This window comes from Oncorhynchus mykiss, chromosome 7, assembly GCF_013265735.2.
Source record: "Oncorhynchus mykiss isolate Arlee chromosome 7, USDA_OmykA_1.1, whole genome shotgun sequence".
NCBI lineage: Eukaryota > Metazoa > Chordata > Actinopteri > Salmoniformes > Salmonidae > Oncorhynchus > Oncorhynchus mykiss.
In genome coordinates this window covers 17155841-17176937 of record NC_048571.1, presented here as the reverse complement: position 1 = coordinate 17176937, position 21097 = coordinate 17155841, and the positions used below count along the sequence as shown (strand labels likewise).

General features: G+C 43.9%; 2 protein-coding genes across 5 annotated transcripts in view; one reads left to right on the top strand and one right to left on the bottom strand.

Moving 5' to 3' along the window:
- The first annotated feature begins 384 nt into the window (after positions 1–384).
- LOC110527405 (calsequestrin-2) lies at positions 385–11765 on the top strand. Its single transcript, XM_021608652.2, has 11 exons — positions 385–945; positions 4541–4625; positions 6138–6238; positions 8682–8790; positions 9514–9587; positions 9705–9835; positions 10149–10194; positions 10296–10350; positions 10645–10745; positions 10861–10935; positions 11111–11765. The coding sequence occupies exons 1-11, from the start codon at positions 709–711 to the stop codon at positions 11327–11329; spliced, it is 1233 nt and encodes a 410-aa protein (XP_021464327.2). The 5' UTR covers positions 385–708; the 3' UTR covers positions 11330–11765.
- A 6816-nt stretch (positions 11766–18581) lies between these two features.
- LOC110527404 (vang-like protein 1) overlaps positions 18582–21097 on the bottom strand; it is a 49693-nt gene continuing 47177 nt past the window's right edge. For all 4 annotated transcript variants that reach the window (XM_021608649.2, XM_021608651.2, XM_036982827.1 and 1 more), the window contains exons 8-9: positions 19774–20008; positions 18582–19540 (exon numbers count right to left, since the gene is read on the bottom strand). In XM_021608649.2, coding sequence (XP_021464324.2) covers positions 19280–19540; positions 19774–20008 — 496 coding nt within the window. In that variant the 3' untranslated portion in view covers positions 18582–19279. The remainder of the gene's footprint in view (positions 19541–19773; positions 20009–21097) is intronic.

Sequence of the window (21097 nt, the reverse complement as noted above, 5' to 3'; positions counted from 1 at the left end):
CCTGATCACCACCGCCCCACACCCCAACTCCTTAGCCACTCCCCCGACAGCTAGAGAGATGTTTTATCATGTCAGGCGCTGATAGAGAGACAGTGGAAACCCCCTGGGGTTCTCCTATCTGTCTATCTGTCCTCTTTTCTGCAGCCCAACAGTTATTTTAAGCACAGAAACAACTGGCCTCCTAAAAAGACCCCGCAAGTGCGATAGAAAGGGGGTCACTTGCTATTTTATTGTGAGCTTTCCACTCTGCCAAAACTCCCCGGATTCACTTTTGGGGACTTATTTTTTCAACCACAGTGTGAGGCAGTCAAGAGAGAGAGAAGGAAAGAGAACTAGAGAGAGTGAGGAAGAGCGAGAGAACGAGGAAGGAAAAGAGGCAGAAAGAGAGCTAGAGAGAGTGAGGAAGAGAGAGAGGAAAGAGAGGACGAGGAAGGGAAAGCGAGAGAGAGGCAGAAAGATAACTAGGGAGAGTGAGGGAGAGAGAGTGAAAGAATACAACCAAAGCTGGAGACTTTAGGATAAACAATAATTATTCTCTTGTTTGTTATTTTCAAAAACATATTTTTCTGTATCTTTAACTGGTGCAAATTGGTGGCTAGTACTGGCTACTACCCATTGAAGGCTCAAGGGTTCTAGTTCTGTATAGTTTCCCCTGCTTCTTCCAGTCCCTACTCATTGTCCACCAGTGGGTATTTCCCTCTAAGAAGCATGCAGCTCCTCTGGCTGTCCCTATTGCCCTGTCTGTACCTGGCCTCGCTGTGCTCTGCAGAGCAGGGACTGGAGTTCCCCAGCTTTGACGGGAAGGACCGCGTTCTGCACATCAACGAACGCAACTACAAGAAGGCTCTGAAGAGGTTTGACATGCTATGCCTACTCTACCATGAACCGCAGCCGGCTCACAAAGGCAGGCAGAAGCAGCTTCAGATGACTGAGCTTGTGCTGGAGGTAAGAGGGGGGAGAGGAGATGAGGTGAGAGTGGAGGAGAGAGAGAGGGAGAAAGTAGAGCAGGGATGTTCAGATGCTATAGGTCAGCCAACAGGGGCCAACATTCCTTGTCTGAGGGTCAGTGCTATCCGGAATCCTTGGGATGTCCCTACCCCCCATTGAAGTTGAAATGTAAAATGGTTAAATTAAGGGTTAAGATTAGGGTTAGGTAAGGGTTATGGTTATGGTTAAGGCAAAGGTTGAGGATAGATACGTTCCAAGGATCCCGGATAGTAAATGTTTTCTGGTAAGCAAGGTCAACAAGGTAGTGAATAGGATTATGGGATTATTATTCGACCCCAAGACAAAATGTGTAGAGCACAGACAAAAGGTAATTTTAACAGATGAGGATGGGGACATGTAGAGCTTTAAGGCTTAATGGTAATCACAGTGAATTTATACATTTAATTTGATAATTGACATGGAAGATATATTACACATCCTAGTTCCTTAGATACATCTTTGTAAAAGCATCTGTTTGTTCCCAAGGTCAGCATCGTCTTTCCATCACATTCAGGCTGGTTGATTTACATGGTTTCCCTCGCTGAAGTTAACCGTCTGTCACTTCAACTCCAGTGACATCATAAATAGAGTTGACATCTTTATGCGCTACCAGGACATTTTAAATGAGCATTGCTGGACACTGTGTGGACAAAAGAAATAAGTTCTGTGCCTGGACAGCTGCTATATGACCATATTAGAAGCCTTTGTAAAACAAAGATTTGATGTCAGAGATTACTCAAAGCCAAATGGCACCTCAATCACACATACCTTTCTGTCACCCAACTATCTCATCCCTATATTGGTATTTATCTTTTGCTCCTTTGCACCCCAGTATCTCTACTTGCACATTCATCTTCTGCACATCTATCACTCCAGTGTTTAATTGCTAAATTGTAATTATTTCGCCACGATGGCCTATTTATTGCCTTACCTCCCTAATCTTACTACATTTGCACACACTGTATATATACTTTTCTATTGTGTTATTGACTGTACGTTTGTTTATCCCATGTGTAACTCTGTTTGTGTTGCACTGCTTTGCTTTATCTTGGCCAGGTCGCAGGTGTAAATGAGAGCTTGTTCTCAACTGGCCTACCTGGTTAAATAAAGGTGAAATTTAAACAAATGAAAACGGTTGATTGGTAATTTCAGAGAGAGAATTACCTCGTTTCTCTTGTAGAACAGAGCAATATCATACCATCAGGACGTGATGATTATGGGTATTCCCATGTTGATTCCCCCAATGTCCCAGCACTGTTTCTAGGTCAGCTTATAATTATAGTTTATACAGTGCATTCTAAAATTATTCAGACCCCTAGACTTCTTCCACTTTTTGTTACATTACAGCCTTATTCTAAAATGGATTCAATTACAAATGTTCAATCAACACACAACACCCCATAATGACAAAGTGAAAACAGGATTTATACATTTTTGCTCATTTATTAAAAATGAAAAAGAGAAATACCTTATTTAGAAATACCGTGCTTCTACACCTGCATTGCTTGCCGTTTGGGGGTTTAGGCTGAGTTTCTGTACAGCACTTTGATATATCAGCTGATGTAAGAAGGGGCTATATTAATCAATTTGATTTGAATACAGTTGATTTGATTTACATAAGTATTCAGACCCTTTGCTATGAGACTCGAACTTGAGCTCAGGCGCATCCTGTTTCCATTGATCATCCTTGAGATGTTTCTACAACTTGATTGGAGTCCATCTGTGGTAAATTCAATTGATTGGACATGATTTGGAAAGGCACACAAGGTCTCGTAGTTGGTCCCACAGTTGACAGTGCATGTCAGAGCCAAAACCAAGCCATGAGGTGGAAGAAATTGTCCTTGGAGCGCTGAGACAGTATTGTGTCGAGGCACAGATCTGGGGAAGGGTACAAACAAGTTTCTGCAGCATTGAAGATCCCCAAGAACACAGTGGCCTCCATCATTCTTAAATGGAACAAGTTTGGAACCACCAAGAGCAATAGGGGGAGAAGGACCTTGGTCAGGGAGGTGACCAAGAACCTGATGGTCACTCTGTCAGAGTTCCTCTGTGGAGATGGGATAGCCTTCCAGAAGGACAACCATCTCTGCAGCACACCAATAATCAGGCCTTAATGGTAGAGTGGCCAGACGGAAGCCACTCCTCAGTAAAAGCTATATGACAGCCCACTTGGAGTTTGCCAAAAGGCACCTACTGTAAATGACTCTTAGACCATGAGACACAAGATTCTCTGGTCTGATGAAACCAATATTTAACTCTTTGGCTTGAATGCCAAGCGTCACGTCTGGAGGACTTCTGGCACCATCCCTACGGTGAAGCGTGGTGGTGGCAGCATCATGCTGTGGAAATGTTTTTCAGCGGCAGAGACTGGGAGACTAGTCAGGATCGAGGGAAAGATGAATGGAGCAAAGTACAGAGATTCTTGATGAAAACCCGCTCCAGAGCGCTCAGGACCTCAGACTGGGGTGAAGGGTCACCTTCCAACAGGACAACAACCCTAAGCACACAGCCAAGACAACGCAGGAATGGCTTGGTCTCTGAATGTCCTTGAGTGGCCCAGCCAGAGCCCGGACTTGAACCCGATCAAACATCTCTGAAGAGACCTGAAAATGGCTGTGCAGCGACGCTCCTCATCCAACCTGACAGAGCTTGAGAGGATCTGCAGAGAAGAATGTAATGTGAGAAATTCCCCAAATACAGGTGTGCAAAGCTTGTAGCTTCATACCCAAGAAGACTCGCGTCTGTAATCACTGCCGAAGGTGCTTTAACAAAGTACTGAGTACTTTTTTTTTCTTCATTTTTTTCTGTTTAATACATTTGCAAAAATGTCTAAACCTGTTTTTGTCATTATGGGGTATTGTGTGTAGATTGAGGGAAAACAACTATTTAATCAATTTAGAATATAATAAGGCTGTAACCTAACAAAATGTGAACAAAGACAAGGGTTCTGAATACTTCCCGAATGCACTGTAACTACTTACTTGGCTCATGACCATGAACTAATTAATGGCAGAGGCTCCATTGCTTCTTGTGACAGTAAAGATGCATACTAAACAATAGCTTAACTATTTGCAAACATCTGTTTTTCAAAAAGTGAGAAGTACCCACCCCAGTCACAACAAAAGGACCTCAGTTAAACTCCACTTTAGCCCTCTGCAGTGCAGTGGGAGATAGGAGGCCTTTGTTCCTCTCTGAGGAAGTGTTCTCTGAACAGTAAACAGTGCTGACACTTACAAAGGAGTTTCTCCCACAGTCAGTCCACAGGGTGCTCTCCTCTATAACCTTGGTGATCAAAGCTGTGTAGACAAAGACAGCACTGGCTGCAGTTGCTAGCCCAAATTCCAAGCATCAGGGAGAGAGGAAGTTGAGCTTGAAAGCAGGTTATATATTTCTATTTCCCACAGTCAACTAATGCAATGCTGAATATGTCTAATGATTTGAGGTGGATCATAAGGAAATAATTGCCCACAACACCCCAAACAACACATTGTTGCTACGTTGTTGAAATACCAAGTTGGCTGATGACAAATGTTGTGTCTTGTTAAATCCTCAGCTGACTGCACAGGTCCTGGAGGACAAGGACATTGGCTTTGGAATGGTTGACTCTCAGAAGGATGCCAAAGTTGCCAAGAAACTGGGTACGTCATCATTGGTCATAAACTCAGCAAAAAAAACGAACATCCCTTTTTCAGGACCCTGTCTTTCAAAGATCATTTGTAAAAAGCCAAATAACTTCACATATCTTCATTGTAAAGGGTTTAAACACTGTTTCCCATGCTATGTTCAATGAACCATAAACAATTAACGAACATGCACCTGTGGAACGGTCATTAAAACACTAACAGCTTACAGACACGGTAGGCATTTCAGGTCACAGTTATGAAAACTTAGGACACTAAAGAGGACTTTCTACTGATTCTGAAAACACCAAAAGAAAGATGCCCAGGGTCCCTGCTCATCTGCGTGAATGTACCTTAGGCATGCTGCAAGGAGGCATGAGGACTGCAGATGTGGCCAGGGCAATAAATTGCAATGTCCGTACTGTGAGACGCCTAAGACAGCGCTACAGGGAGACAAAATGGACAGCTGATCGTCCTCGCAGTGGCAGACCACGTGTAACAACACCTGCACAGGATCGGTACATCCAAACATCACACCTGCAGGACAGGTACAAGATGGCAACAACAACTGCCCGAGTTACACCAGGAACGCACTGACGAGTCGTGGTTTTGTCTCACCAGGGGTGATGGTCGGATTCGCGTTTATCGTCGAAAGAATGAGCATTACACCGCGGCCTGTACTCTGGCGCGGGATTGATCTGGTGGGGGAGGGTCCGTCATGGTCTGGGGCAGTGTGTCACAGCATCATCGAACTGAGCTTGATATCATTGCAGGCAATCTCAATGCTGTGTGTTACAGGGAAGACATCCTCATCCTGACATGACCCTCCAGCATGACAATGCCACCAGCCATACTGCTCGTTCTGTGTGTGATTTCCTGCAAGACAGGAATGTCAGTGCCATGGCCAGCGCAGAGTCCGGATCTCAATCCCATTAAGCACATCTGGGACCTGTTGGATCGGAGGGTGAGGGCTAGGGCCATTCCCCCCAGAAATGTCTGGGAACTTGCAGGTGCCTTGGTGGAAGAGTGGGTTAACATCTCGCAGCAAGAACTGGCAAATCTGGTGCAGTCCATGAGGAGGAGATGCACTGCAGTACTTAATGCAGTTGGTGGCCACACCAGATACTGACTGTTACTTTTTATTTTTACCCCCCCCCCCCCTTTGTTCAGGGACACATTATTCCATTTCTGTTAGTCACTTGTCTGTGGAACTTGTTCAGTTTATGTCTGTTGTTGAATCTTATGTTCATACAAATATTTACACATGTTATGTTTGCTGAAAATAACACAGTTGACAGTGAGAGGACATTTCTTTTTTTGCTGAGTTCATATTCCTGGTCAGGTCATATGGTCAGGCAAATCCCTGGTCACAAAACACGAATATGGAAACAAGGCTTCTGAACTAATCCTTTACATCAAAAATATCAAAATACCATGATCTCTACAAAATAGGTAATTGTCAAGGCTTGTTTTCCAGTTGGCACTCAGTCACCAATGCTTCCTGAATCCTCCTTTCCTCTGGGCTCTCAGGTTTGGAGGAGGAGGGCAGTCTGTACATCTTCAAGGACGACCGTGTGATCGAGTTTGACGGGGAATTCTCAGCAGACACGCTGGTGGAATTCCTGCTGGATGTGAGTAGGATCAAAGGGGAGGGAAGAGGGAGGTAGGAGGGAGAGGGAAGAGGGAGGTAGGAGAAAGAGGGAGGTAGGAGAGAGAGGGGAGAGGGAGGTAGGAGAGAGAGGGAAGAGGGAGGTAGGAGAGAGAGGGAAGAGGGAGGTAGGAGAGAGAGGGAAGAGGGAGGTAGGAGAGAGAGGGAAGAGGGAGGTAGGAGAGAGAGGGAAGAGGGAGGTAGGAGAGAGAGGGAAGAGGGAGGTAGGAGAGAGAGGGAAGAGGGAGGTAGGAGAGAGAGGGAAGAGGGAGGTAGGAGAGAGAGGGAAGAGGGAGGTAGGAGAGAGAGGGAAGAGGGAGGTAGGAGAGAGAGGGAAGAGGGAGGTAGGAGGGAGAGGGAGGTAGGAGAGAGAGGGAAGAGGGAGGTAGGAGAGAGAGGGAAGAGGGAGGTAGGAGGGAGAGGGAGGTAGGAGAGAGAGGGAAGAGGGAGGTAGGAGAGAGAGGGAAGAGGGAGGTAGGAGGGAGAGGGAGGTAGGAGAGAGAGGGAAGAGGGAGGTAGGAGGGAGAGGGAGGTAGGAGAGAGAGGGAAGAGGGAGGTAGGAGAGGGAGGTAGGAGAGAGGGGAAGAGGGAGGTAGGAGAGAGAGGGAAGAGGGAGGTAGGAGGAAGAGGGAGGAAGAGGGAGGTAGGAGAGAGAGGGAGGTAGGAGAGGTGGACGGGGGAGGTAGTAGAGAGGGAAGTAGGAGAGAGAGGTAGGAGAGGGAGAGAGAGAGGGAAGAGGGAGGTAGAAGAGAGAGGGAAGAGGGAAGTGGGACATGGGAGAGAGTGGTAAGAGGGAGGTGGAAGACAGCAGGAAGAGGGAAGTGTCTCTTCCTCCAGTGTAAGAGGGATAGAACCGCAAGGGGAGAAGACTTCCTAGCTCATCATGTTATAAAAAATGAACAGCCTCTGCCTCGTTAGATGATATGTAAATGCTGCAATGTAATACAAGGCTCAGCAGGAGAACACTAAGTCCTCTCCCCCTTGTCTTTCCTGGGAAAAGAAGCAGAGTTCGTGTTTGAAGGGATGTTGTAACTGGTAAATACAGCTGGTGGTATAGTTTGAAGGGATGTTGTAACTGGTAAATACAGCTGGTGGTATAGTTTGAAGGGATGTTGTAACTGGTAAATACAGCTGGTGGTGTAGTTTGAAGGGATGTTGTAACTGGTAAATACAGCTGGTGGTATAGTTTGAAGGGATGTTGTAACTGGTAAATACAGCTGGTGGTATAGTTTGAAGGGATGTTGTAACTGGTAAATACAGCTGGTGGTGTAGTTTGAAGGGATGTTGTAACTGGTAAATACAGCTGGTGGTATAGTTTGAAGGGATGTTGTAACTGGTAAATACAGCTGGTGGTGTAGTTTGAAGGGATGTTGTAACTGGTAAATACAGCTGGTGGTATAGTTTGAAGGGATGTTGTAACTGGTAAATACAGCTGGTGGTATAGTTTGAAGGGATGTTGTAACTGGTAAATACAGCTGGTGGTGTAGTTTGAAGGGATGTTGTAACTGGTAAATACAGCTGGTGGTATAGTTTGAAGGGATGTTGTAACTGGTAAATACAGCTGGTGGTATAGTTTGAAGGGATGTTGTACCTGGTAAATACAGCTGGTGGTGTAGTTTGAAGGGATGTTGTAACTGGTAAATACAGCTGGTGGTATAGTTTGAAGGGATGTTGTACCTGGTAAATACAGCTGGTGGTATAGTTTGAAGGGATGTTGTAACTGGTAAATACAGCTGGTGGTGTAGTTTGAAGGGATGTTGTAACTGGTAAATACAGCTGGTGGTATAGTTTGAAGGGATGTTGTACCTGGTAAATACAGCTGGTGGTATAGTTTGAAGGGATGTTGTAACTGGTAAATACAGCTGGTGGTATAGTTTGAAGGGATGTTGTAACTGGTAAATACAGCTGGTGGTATAGTTTGAAGGGATGTTGTAACTGGTAAATACAGCTGGTGGTATAGTTTGAAGGGATGTTGTAACTGGTAAATACAGCTGGTGGTATAGTTTGAAGGGATGTTGTAACTGGTAAATACAGCTGGTGGTATAGTTTGAAGGGATGTTGTAACTGGTAAATACAGCTGGTGGTATAGTTTGAAGGGATGTTGTACCTGGTAAATACAGCTGGTGGTGTAGTTTGAAGTGATGTTGTACCTGGTAAATACAGCTGGTGGTGTAGTTTGAAGGGATGTTGTAACTGGTAAATACAGCTGGTGGTGTAGTTTGAAGGGAGTAGAGAGGAAACATGATAAATGAATAAAAGATAAACGCAAGGAGTAAACTTCTGTTGCTCATGTACAGTACAAGCAATGCTTTTTGCCTGGTACAAGTGGCAACTTTTCTGTTATTAAAGGCAACTCACTCATCACAGCCCACTCTCTCCCACTGTGTTAATGAATGGCCATGCTGTTGTGCTGCTCTGCCTCATAGGTGTTGGAGGACCCAGTGGAGCTCATCAGTAATCCTATGGAATTGAGGGCCTTTGAGAGGATGGAGGAAGACATACGCCTCATTGGTTACTTCAAGGGAGAGGACTCATGTGAGTCTGTGTAAGCCAAAGCATGCATTATGAGATGGCCTGTTCACACGAGTCAAACAAGTGAATTGTGTGAAGAACTCATGGGAGTGAGAAATTGTCTCTTGCTTTAAGGTGCACTCGTCTCAGTGTGGTTTCATACTTCAGCTGTCCAAATCAGCCCCCTTAAAATCTCCCTGCTGTTCCTGCCCAATACTCCCCAGAAGCTCACTACTCCACATAGGACCTAATAGAGGCAAATAGCCATTAAGCCAGATGCTATAAAGACACTTTGCTCTGGGCTGATCTACACTCCTTCTTGCCTCCTGAGAGGCTTTTAATAGTTTCTAGTTCTCTGTCTAATAGGTCGAGAGCAATTATAGACAGTGCTGCTCCAAAGAAGAAACAGAGAAACGAGAGAAGGGAAGATAAAATCTCATATTTGACAGAGGCGTGATGCAGCTTTTATTAGGAAAAATCCTATTTCGGAGAGAAGATTGTAGGTCCTACGGCCGTGACCTTGGGGCTTATTGAGAGGATAGCCTGGCGCCTCAGAAGCTGGATGTAAAATGGTTCTGTTACTGAGGAGGAGGAGGGAGAGAGATTACGCTGGGAAATTGAAATTGAATGTCAACCCTTGTTTTCCTGATCACATAGCTTTCTGAAGGAAGATGAGTTTTGAATGCAATCCTGCCAAACTGTAATCTCTTTCTTTCTCTCTCTCTTCCTCTTCTTCCATTCTATCAGACTACAAGGCGTTCCAGGAGGCCTCAGAGCGGTTTCAGCCCTACATCAAGTTCTTTGCCACATTCGACAAAGCTGTAAGTACAGTACACTCCACAAACCTGAATCAAGTCAAACCTGTGTGCGTGTAGACAGTATCGAGGTCAGTTTCGACACAACAGCAGTGATGGATAAGTATGTGTGTTGTGATGCAGACGGCGAAGCACCTTTCTCTGAAGATGAACGAGGTGAACTTCTATGAGCCCTTCATGGAGGAACCAGCCATCCTCCCTGGCAGGCAACTCTCAGAGATGGAGATAGTGGAGTTTGTCCACCAACACAAAAGGTAACCCGAATAAATATTTAATTTAAGGGCTTGAACACCAATAGCGTTTGCCTCCCGAGAGTGAACCGTGTGCAAACCGATTTTACATGTAGAAAATGTTGTCAGTCAGACTTGAACAGGAGATCCACATTCAACGCGATGTGTGCGACCCTTTAGTTCTGTGGTTCTAACTTCTCCCGTTGGTGCAGATGGATCATTAGAATCCAGTCATTTTTCATATCATCACTGCTATTCTTCCTGATCTCATATAGATGACCCAGTTTACTGTTGGATATTCTTGAAATGTTGTGTGGCTGCGGTCTGTCTTACGCAGGGCGACTCTGAGAAAGTTGCGTGCAGAGGACATGTTTGAGACGTGGGTGAGTTACCTACAGTGTTACTGTACCTCTCCCTGAGAAAAGGGAATTATACTGGTGGTATTATATGTGTACCCATTACAAATTCAACGTCCCTTTCCCAGGAGGATAACCTGGATGGGATCCACATTGTAGCCTTTGCTGAGGAGGAAGACCCAGGTTTGTTGATCTTTTATTTTCTCATTTGTAAAGCTGGAATCCTTAAATGGTGAAACTGCAACGTCCGTTTGGAATGTTACAACAACAAAGATGTTATTGAAAACAACAGATAGAACAGCAGAATATGTACTGCAATTTCCTCTTTGGCCACACAATAAAAATAATAACAAAGGTGCTGGGGCGGACAGTGGCGCCGTTTCCCCTAATGTGGATTCCATATTTAACACAGTACATGGATAGACACACAAATGGGTGTGTACAAATATCTCTAAGCTGTCCATCTGATTTCTCCAGATGGTTATGAGTTCCTGGAGATCCTGAAAGACGTGGCCAGAGACAACACCAACAACCCTGAGCTCAGTATAGTGTGGATAGACCCTGATGACTTCCCACTGGTATGACCTCTGACCCCACACACACCATCATACTGTATATGATGACCTATTTCATCTGGTGTGCTTGGTCAGCTTTATAAACTGCACCAATGCCTTGTCTGTCTCTCCGATCCAGCTGACCACATACTGGGAGAAGACCTTCAAGGTGAACCTGTTTAAGCCTCAGATTGGAGTTGTGAACGTGACAGACGTAAGTTGAGCTCTCCTTTAACTTAAGTTGTGTTCCACCTGTTGGTTCAACGTAATGGTAAGATAACACCTCTGGACATCTCATTACAATAGACTCTGTATTACCTCTTGAGCTGAAGACAAAATTGAATTGGATGAGGTGGCCAGTGGTTGAACTTTGATCCCCACTGTGGCAGGCGGACAGTGTCTGGCTGGACATGTCCAACGATGAAGACCTGCCCACAGCTGAGGAACTGGAGGACTGGATCGAAGACGTGCTGTCTGGGAAGGTCAACACTGAGGATGACGATGATGTGAAGGACGATTATGACGCGGTTGACAGGGAGGAGAGGCACCAGAGTGACGATCATGATGATCATGGTGATGACTATGACGACCATGATGACAGTGACTAACCTGCAGTCCAGCAGAGATTGCATGTTTCATTGAACAGTCTGGTATTTTATCTTGTATTTTCATGAAAATTGTAGGGTAAAATGGTAGTTATAGAGAATTATCGAATGGTAAACGCCTGGTTTCTTTGGGATTTATTTAAAGATAAAGTCCATGTATAGCTTTACTACATGATACCAGGTATCTGCAGTGATATCTGCAGTGTTCAGTTCTTTGTACTAGAAGCACTAAAATAACCAATTGTTACCATGCAATTTCTCAGACCATAGCACGTAAATACTTAATTAGACTGTGAAATAAACTGCAAAAAAGCTAAAGCTTCTTTATGGCAAAGGATTGTAAAGGTTCTTATGAGTCCAGGTTGTGTTGTCTTGATTCCATAAATACTTGATTGTATAATTATGTGATTGTGTATGAATAAATGTAATGTAACCTAAAGGTTTTGGGTGTGGATGTGTGTGACGTGTGTGTACCAGTGGAGGCTGGTGGGAGGAGCTATAAGAGGGTGGACTCATTGTAATAGCTGGAATGGAATAAATGGAACGATATCAAACATATAAAAACCACGTTTGACTCCGTTCCATTGCTTCCATTCCAGCCATTACAATGAGCCAGTCCTCCTATAACCCCCCCCCCCCCCCCCCCCCCCCTGGCTATCCGTAAATTTAAAGAACAAGAAATGGTGCCGTTAGCTTAATGTAAGGAATTTGAAATGATTTATATTTTAACTTTCGATACTTAAGTATATTTCAAAAACAAATTATTTTAACTTTTACTTCAGTCATTTTCTATTAAGGTATCTTTACTTTTACTTAAGTACGACAACTGGGTTTCCACCTGTGTGTGTGCGCGAGTGTGTGGGTGTGTGAGAGAGTGCGCTTCAGGCCCGTCATTACAGGGGCTTCTGGGTGGCGCAGTGGTCTAAGGCACTGCATCTCTGTGCAAGAGGCATCACTGCAGTACCTGGTTTGAATCTAGGCTGCATCACATCTGGCCATGATGGGAGTCCCATAGGGCGGCACACAGTTGGCCCAGCGTTGTCCAGGTTTCACCGGGGTAGGCCGTCATTGTAAATAAGGATTTGTTTTTAACTGACTTGCCTAGTTAAATAAAAAATAATCAAATACTGAGGTCAGATCTCACACTGCCAGCCAGAGTCCTGACCAGCATCCTCTCTGGCTATACACTTCTCACTATGAATTATTCAAACCGTTCTGAATAATGCAACATCGTTAGTCCTAATACAGGGTGAGAAGCACAGGCAGCCCACCCCACAACCGCAACCACATACACTTAACATACACACACTCTGGGTGAATCGGTGTTACTGGGTATAAATGAATAATGAGAGATTCAGTTAAAACCACCCCCCTCCAGCTACTCATATGCTGTGGTATGCAGACGGTATGTTTGGATTATGGCAAAATGCATAAACATGCCATGCTATGGCTGAAGGGATGTGGTGGAGGAGCTAAGAGGTTGTATCCGCAGGAGACAGGACAGATGACTGCATGTTCTCCCTGCACCAAGGGAACCAGGGAATGAAAACACTTAAGACCAGAATGAGTGTCTGAATTATGGTTGTGGCCCCCAGTGAGGGTCTCCAGGGCCTTCAGTTTTATTGATACCCGTGTCATGACAAAACGTGATGTTCAACATGAATAATGGCTGAAGTAAATGCAACGAGCGGCTGGCATGTAGTTCAGGGGCTGGGTTATTCAGTGTCCAGCACAAGCTCTATGGAAGATGGGATTAAGGAAGGGTTTGGTCGAGAAGGGATACAGCTTTTGTTCAAATGGACTTTCCGGAGCTGGTTTAGGAGAATTTACGCAGCAGGTTAGGAGAATTAGGTTAATGTTAGGAAAAGGGTTAGGTTTTTTTATTTTAGGGTTAGCTAGAATCATTTCTAGACATGGCCCTAAGATAGAGGATAAGAGTAGGTAGAGAATGAGGCTGGATGGAGATTACCTCTATCAGCTCAACAGTGTGGCCCTAACACTTGTTCATTTTTTGTGGGGGACTTAAAGGTTTATTGCAGGTACAAAATCAAAGAAAAAGAGACGATTGATTGAGGGGCAGAGTTACAGTGCCTTCGGAAAGTATTCACCCTTTGACTTTTTCCACATTTTGTTACGTTACAGCCTTATTCTAAAATGGATCAAATCAAACCAATTCCTCAATCTACACACAATACCCCATAATGACAAAGCGAAAACAGGTTCAGAAATAGCTTATTTAGATAAGTATTATGAAACTCGAAATTGAGCTCAGGTGCAGGTCCCTAGAGCTGGCCACCGACCAAACAGGGGAGAAGGGCCTTGGTCAGGGAGGTGACCAAGAACCTGAAGGTCACTCTGACAGAGCTCCAGAGTTCCTCTGTGGAGATGAAAGAATGCCAAGCGTCACGCCTGGAGGAAACCTGGCACCATCCCTACGGTGAAGCATGGTGGTGGTAGCATCATGCTGTGGGGATGTTTTTCAGCGGCGGGGACTGGGAGACTAGTCAGTATCGAGGCAAAGACGAATGGAGTAAAGTACAGAGAGATCCTTGATGAAAACCTACTCCAGGGCACTCAGAACCTCAGATTTGGGGAAAAGGTTCACCTTTCAACAGCACAATGACACTAAGCACTCAGCCAAGACAACGCAGGAGTGGCTTCGGGACAAGTCTCTGAATGTCCTTGAGTGGCCCAGCCAGAGCCCGGAATCCGATCGAACATCTCTGGAGAGACCTGAAAATGGCTGTGCAGCAACGCTCCCCATCCAACCTGACAGAGCTTGAGAGGATCTGCAGAGAAGAATGGGAGAAACTCATCAAATACAGGTGTGCCAAGCTTGTAGCGTCATACCCAAGAAGACTCGAGGCTGTAATCGCTGCCAAAGGTGCTTCAACCAAGTACTGAGCAAAGGGTCTGAATACTTACGTAAATGTGATATTTTTGCTAATATATATATTTTTTTAACTGTCTAAACCTATTATTGCTTCGTCACAATTTAATCAATTTTAGAATAAAGCTGTAATGTAACAAAAAAGTGGAAAAAGTCAAGGGGTCGGAATACTTTCCGAAGGCACTGTATGTGCACCTGCCACTATTAGTGCACAGTTAAAGGTCCAGTAAAATCAAAAATGTGATTTCCTGTGTTTTATATACATTTCCACGAGGTTGGAATAATACTGTGAAATTGTGAAAGATGCTATTTTAGTGTAAACACTACTTGAAAAGACCACCTGAAATTTCAGCCTGTTTTGGTGGGATGCAGTAAATTATATAGTTAAAGAAGTTGGCTTTTTTACAACCAAATCTCAATGTAATTGTAATGTTTCAGGTTATTTAAGGTGATTTCACTAGTTTAAAAAAAAAAAACTTACCCCAAGCAACGATTCACTTCCTCATCATCGTTGTGCAGTACGGGGCCTCTAAAAAAACATGAACAAATGCTCCAAAAACACCCAAATATGTAATTTTAGAAACGGAAACGCGCTCAGTATCGTGATGCAGGTGTTTAGATGTTGCACACGTTAAATTGTCATTCCGAACATTATCCACAGCGTTATATTCCATGCAACGTTTCCCCTACCCAGCTGTTCCATTCTCCGTGTAGCCTCCTGCTGGAATGGAAGGAGAGATATCGCTTGAGTCGCAACAAAACGGAATATAATGTTGCAGTTAAAGTTCTGAATGTTTTTGGGGCCTTTGTTTGTGTTTTTTTCAGAGCCCCCATACTGTGTACTTTTCTCAAAAACAAGTGAAATTGCAAAAAAGTGTCTGGACCCTTCTATAACATGGAATTTACATTTTAAAAAATAGATTTTGTTGTGAATAAGCAAACTTCTCATTTAATAGACCAATAAGAAAGAGTTTCAAACCTCTGCCAATAACAGCCAATTTTCTGTTTTCCCCTCCCCTCTCAGACCACTCCCATATAGTTCCAGCTACAGTAAATTCTTGCTTGAGAAATTGCCCTTTGCTATTTTTGTTTATTTTCGACCAATTTAATTGAAAATAATCAGAGTAAGGTACTTAATTGTTACTCAGAAATAATTTGATATTGTGATAAAAACAGCTGCATAGGTCCTTTCAGTGTGTATTCCTGATGTGTTTCAGAGTCAAGCTCCTTGGTCAGGAGAGCTTCATCAGACTCTGTGAGCACAGGGTAGTACTAAAGATCTGCCCTACCCAGAACTGATCTTGTTCAGCAGAGCCCAAAGCCCAAAAGGCCCGACTCAGAGCAGGCTGTGAGAACAAAATACCACTGATCTCTCCCCTCTGCTTCAGTCGGTCTGCACACAGCCAGGCCAGCACACATCACCAAGTCATTACAAAACCAAACGAGGGAAAGTATGAGAAAAAAAAACATTCCATTTAGATGCAAATGCTTCTCGTTTCCTCTCCACACTCTTGACAATGTATTTCTGTGGCTCTTCTGGAGAGCGAAGGAGAAGCGAGGGTTAAACCGGTGATAGATGAGTAGTGACAGGTGGGCCCGCAGCTAGTTTTCGGGGGATGAGGTCACGTGCGTCGCCGCTGCACACATTCATTTACCCACAAAGCTGTGTGGCGCCCCACTGTGAGCCTGACAGCAAGCCAATTACTATGGGCACCATGACAACAACCAGCCAGCCCCAAAATAACCCAAAAAGGTGACATTTGGCTCATATAGCAGGATCAAACTGTTAATGGGCGATGACAGATCAGAATGTTTAAAAATGGGGTTTGACAGTTAATAGGTCATAACACACTGTGGTACTTGTGGGTAGTCTGGCTGCACTGTAATAATTTATAAAGTAGTGGAACTCTAGTCTGGACAATTATACACACTGACAGCTCCTTATTGAGCCTTCACAGAAGAGGCAACAAGTAATGGTCATTTCACGTTCTCTGCCTGGGTGACAGTCAATACAAGAGATTTCTTAGTACCAACGGCACTCATTGTCGCACCTATAACCACCCTAGGACCACAGACATGCCTAGGATATAGTTGTGTGGTCCAAAAAAATATTATTTCAATGGAATGCTTGAAAAACAGTCCTTCTTAGAGCCAGTTAATAAATGTTCATACAAATGTTTATTTTACACAAATGCCTATGTTGTATAGTGAAATTGACACATTGATTACAATGCGTTGTCAGGTCAGTAAAAAGCAGAGGTCTACAGTATGGGTGCAACCTGGCTAACCTTTAGCCTGGTCGCAGATCAGTTACTGCCAGGTTAGCAGAACCTGACAGCACAAACAGATCTGTGACCAGGCCAGCAAACCATGACAGAGGTCAATACCCAGGTTAGCATTTATTGGGATGACTCCTGTACCGGAGGCAGCTCTACAGAGTGGTCACTAGCTGGCACAGGCACAAAGGCATGATCTTAACCACACTGCTAACACTAACCTTAAATTAAGAACAAAAAGCTATTTTTTTGTTTTGATTCATTTTTGCCATACAGACAATTTGACTTTGCCACTGGAACATCTAGCGGAAATCGCTCAGTTCTGCCTCCAGGGCAAGACTAATCCCAATAAACGTCAATCTGCGGTCAGTACAGGGAAGGCTGATGAGCATGTGATAAGGGAATGGCATGTGCACACGCTTAGCTACATAAATACATACAGTGTAAAGACAAAGTCCATCAATTATGGGTACAAAAGACTCCCAGTGCTATAAGTATAAAAAAATGTTTTCATGACGACTGAGAAAACAAAGAGAGTTGCATTTCCAAGTGGCTTTTATGAGCCACATGCTGACCGTTAAAAATGGTTTGTGTATAACCTGCCACGGCACCATGCGTTTGTTAGTGAATGTGTCAGCACCCAACAGTAACCCCTTGCCATACCAAAGTCTGACACCTTCTGGTTTGTCTGCCAGGGGGCGCCCACGGACAGTTTTGTTTTCATGAATGACATGCAGAGCTGTAATACCGTGGAGGACCTCGACAAACCGGAAGTCCATTCTACATGGGGATTTATGAGATCTTAAGTAGATAGGATCCTGATCACCTCTGAAACAATTCATCCTGGATGGATCTCAATCTGCCACCCACATTCACTTGGGGAGAATATAGGATTCTGATGTCATGAGTGATTTGTATGTTCATCCTTTTAAATAAGGAACAGACTCAAAGCTATCAGGTCCCCAGATTCACGGCTCAACATGATATCTCGCTTGATAACATTGTATTAGAAGATGAACCAGACGGGTGAGTTACAAGGGAGGCTCCTCTTCACCCCCTAGTACCATACTCATACTTCTTACATCAGCTGATATCTCAAAGTGCTGTAAAGAAACCCAGCCTAAAACCCCAAACAATGCAGGTGTAGAAGCACGGTTCTGAATAGAGTTCTGCGTACCGTGTACAAGGTACACAGGCAGATTGAGGCTGTGGTCCAAATCAGTGTCATACATTAGTTGTATCTGTGTATCTTCTCTCCCGGAGTGCAGGCAAAGGAAGCATGATATAAAGGAAAGCCTGAACCCTGAGAAGAGATATATGCAGGGAATGAATGTGTCGCTTTATAAAAAGGTAACTTAAGTTTCAGCAAATACAGGGTCCTTAATGGACACGTTATCAAAATATGACTACGCTGGGAAGTGGGACCATCCTCTGAAAAATGTAAGAGTGGAACGAGACAGCAGCACATCTCCAAAATCCATTACAGAAGCTGGAAATATTGACTTACATCAGCAATCAGGATCCTATGGGATTCCTAATACGTTTGAAGAGCTCCGCTTTACAAACCAGCCATGAGTGTATAATGGTATGTTGAAAATGTTACATAAGTTAATTTGGGATATGGATGGACCATTCTGAGCCCGTGTTGACAGTAGTACTTATAAAAGAACATAGTCCTGTATAGTACAGAATAACCTGGCTAAAGAGAGCGCTGGCTTGTGGATGAGATGTACTGCAGTATAACATGCTGTTGTATTGCGACATTGCGCCTGGGAAAGTGCTGCTGAATGCATAAGCCGTACTACAGTACACACTTTGAGGTCTAAAAATATATATATATTTTTTAACAGATCCCCTGGAGATTGAAGGACTTCAGCCTTGGGGGGGGGGGGGGGGGGTAATCGTATAAATTGGCATTGAATTAGAATTTCTATTTAACATCACCAATAACAGCTTAAACAAGGTTGTTTTTTAAAATATCAGAATAACAATGAATGCCACCGATATTCATGTCTTGCTCTGTACACCCACAGATCGGGATATAAGGAAATGGGAGGGAGATTGACCCAGTACGCATAGACTTAAAACACCATTATATCACAATGTGTTTATACATAATCAATATACAGATGTAGAGAACATGTGCATGTAACATTAAAAAAAAAAGACAATTAAGTAGCTATATTTTCAGAACAGCAGACAGGCCTGAGACGGTTGTGTTAAAATATACATTTTGTCCAGAAGTTAAATAGTGGCAGTTCACCATCTGTAGTGGTTTGGCTGAGGGGGAATGAAGGAATGTCCATGGCAACAGTAGTGTCATTTGACTCTTTGGTGAGATGTCAAAATGGCCGTCCCCCTCCTTCGGTCTCCACTTTCTGTCTGGAGTCATGGAATTAAAACAATTCCTTGTCTTGAGCTCTGCATCAGTCTTTCAGAAGTGGAACAACTGATTGTGTTCATAGACATTGACACATATGCAGTTGTGTGCACACATTGTTCATCTACAGTTCCATCTCCACAGAGTCCAGTTCAATCTTCTGTGTGTGCATGCAAGACAAGTCAAATTCATCACCGGTGTATATTTTTTAAAACATTTAAAAAAAATATTAACTCAAACCAGGTAAACCATAGATAAAAATGATAATATATTCCAACATGTGTAACATATATATTCATATATAATATAAAAATCCAAAAATAAAATAAAACTGCAAACCCAAAATAAAAACATTTTGAAAACAAAACTAAAAAAAGGTGTGTGGTGGTAAAAACAGTTGTCCAGTTCTACACAGAGGTCTCTGACTGTAGCCGCAGGACGAACTTGTGCGACTTGGGGTCGATGAACTCCTCTGAAAGCTGGATGTAGGGGATCCTTTTGGCCGTCACCACCAGGCTGAAGTCTATGCACTTGAGGAGGAAGATGGCGCCCTCCTTGAGGCCACTGGTGACCGACACCTCACTGACCAGAGTCCACTGCCGGGCCAGCCAGCGCTCGCGGCCATACTGCAAGGTGGGCCCGGGGGTCAGGTAACTCTCCAGGAAGGCCTATGAGGAGAGGAGTTAGCACTTTCCCAATAACATAATTATTTGTTACTACTATGCAAGTAAGGTGCCACTCAAAGGAGTTGGTCAAAACCAGTGGGGGATGATGGTGGACGGGCTCATTGTAATGGCTGGAATGGAATGAAATCCCAAACTATTCCATTCCAGCCATTACAATCCGCTTGTCCTCCGATTTCTCCTCCCACCAGCCTCCACTGATGAGAACACTTGGTCACCTTGGGTGTCATGTTGTTGGTGATGCAGAAGGCCAGGTGCTGCTGGATGCTCTCCATGCTGTGGCAGTGCTGCTGCCTGGTGGTGCGGAGGTACTTCTGCAAGGAGCGGGCCATGGAGGGGAAGATGGCCTGGGCGGCCTCGCGGGGGTCCATTACGTCCCCGGGGGCTTTCTTCTGCTCTTCCTCCTGCATGCGCTTGATGTGTGTGAAGGCCTCCTCTACCGCCACCACCAGTCTAGGAGGGCACATGAAATGTGGTTGTTCAGCGTGCAATGTGGTTGTTCAGCGCACAATGATGGAGTGTATACTTCTACTACAGGGGCTTTGGAAACATCTAAAAAGGCTTTACATGGCATAGGAGTAACTACAAAAATATATAGAACTAAAACAATTACCTGCACTTGTCTTGAATTAGCTTTTAACTACAGTACCAGTCAAAAGTTTGGACACCTACTAATTGAAGGGTTTTTCTTTATTTTTACTATTTTCTACATTGTACAATAATAGAAGACATCAAAACTATGAAATAAAACATATGGAATCATGTAGTAACCAAAAAAAGTGTTAAACATATCAAAATATATTTTATATTTGAGATTCTTCAAAGTAGCCACCCTTTGCCTTGACAGCTTTACACACTCTTGGCATTCTCTCAACCAGCTTCATGAGGTAGTCACCTGGAAAGCATTTCAATTAACAGGTGTGCCTTGTTAAGTTAATTGTTGTAATTTCTTTCCTTCTTAATGTGTTTGATCCAATCAGTTGTGTTGTGACAAGGTAGGGGTGGTATACAGAAGATAGCCCTATTTGGTAAAAGACCATGTCCATATGTCAAGAACAGCTCAAATAAGCAAAGAGAAACAATAGTCCATCATTACTAAGACATGAAGGTCAGTCAATCCGGAAAATGTCAAGAACTTTTAAAGTTTTTTCAAGTGGAGTCGCAAAAACCATCAAGCGCTATGATGAATCTGGCTCTCATGAGGACCTCCACAGGAAAGGAAGACCCAGAGTTACCTCTTCTGCAGAGGTACGTTCATTAGAGTTACCAGCCTCAGAAATTGCAGCCCAAATAAATGCTTCAGAGTTCCAGTAACAGACATATCTCAACATCAACTGTTCAGAGGAGACTGTGTGAATCAGGCCTTCATGGTCCAATTTCTACAAAGAAACCACTACTAAAGGACACCAATAAGAAAATACTTGCTTGGGCCAAGAAACATGAGCAATGGACATTAGACCCGGTGGAAATCTGTCCTTTGGTCTGATGAGTCTAAATTTGAGATTTTTGGTTCAAACCGCTGTGTCTTTGTGAGACACAGTG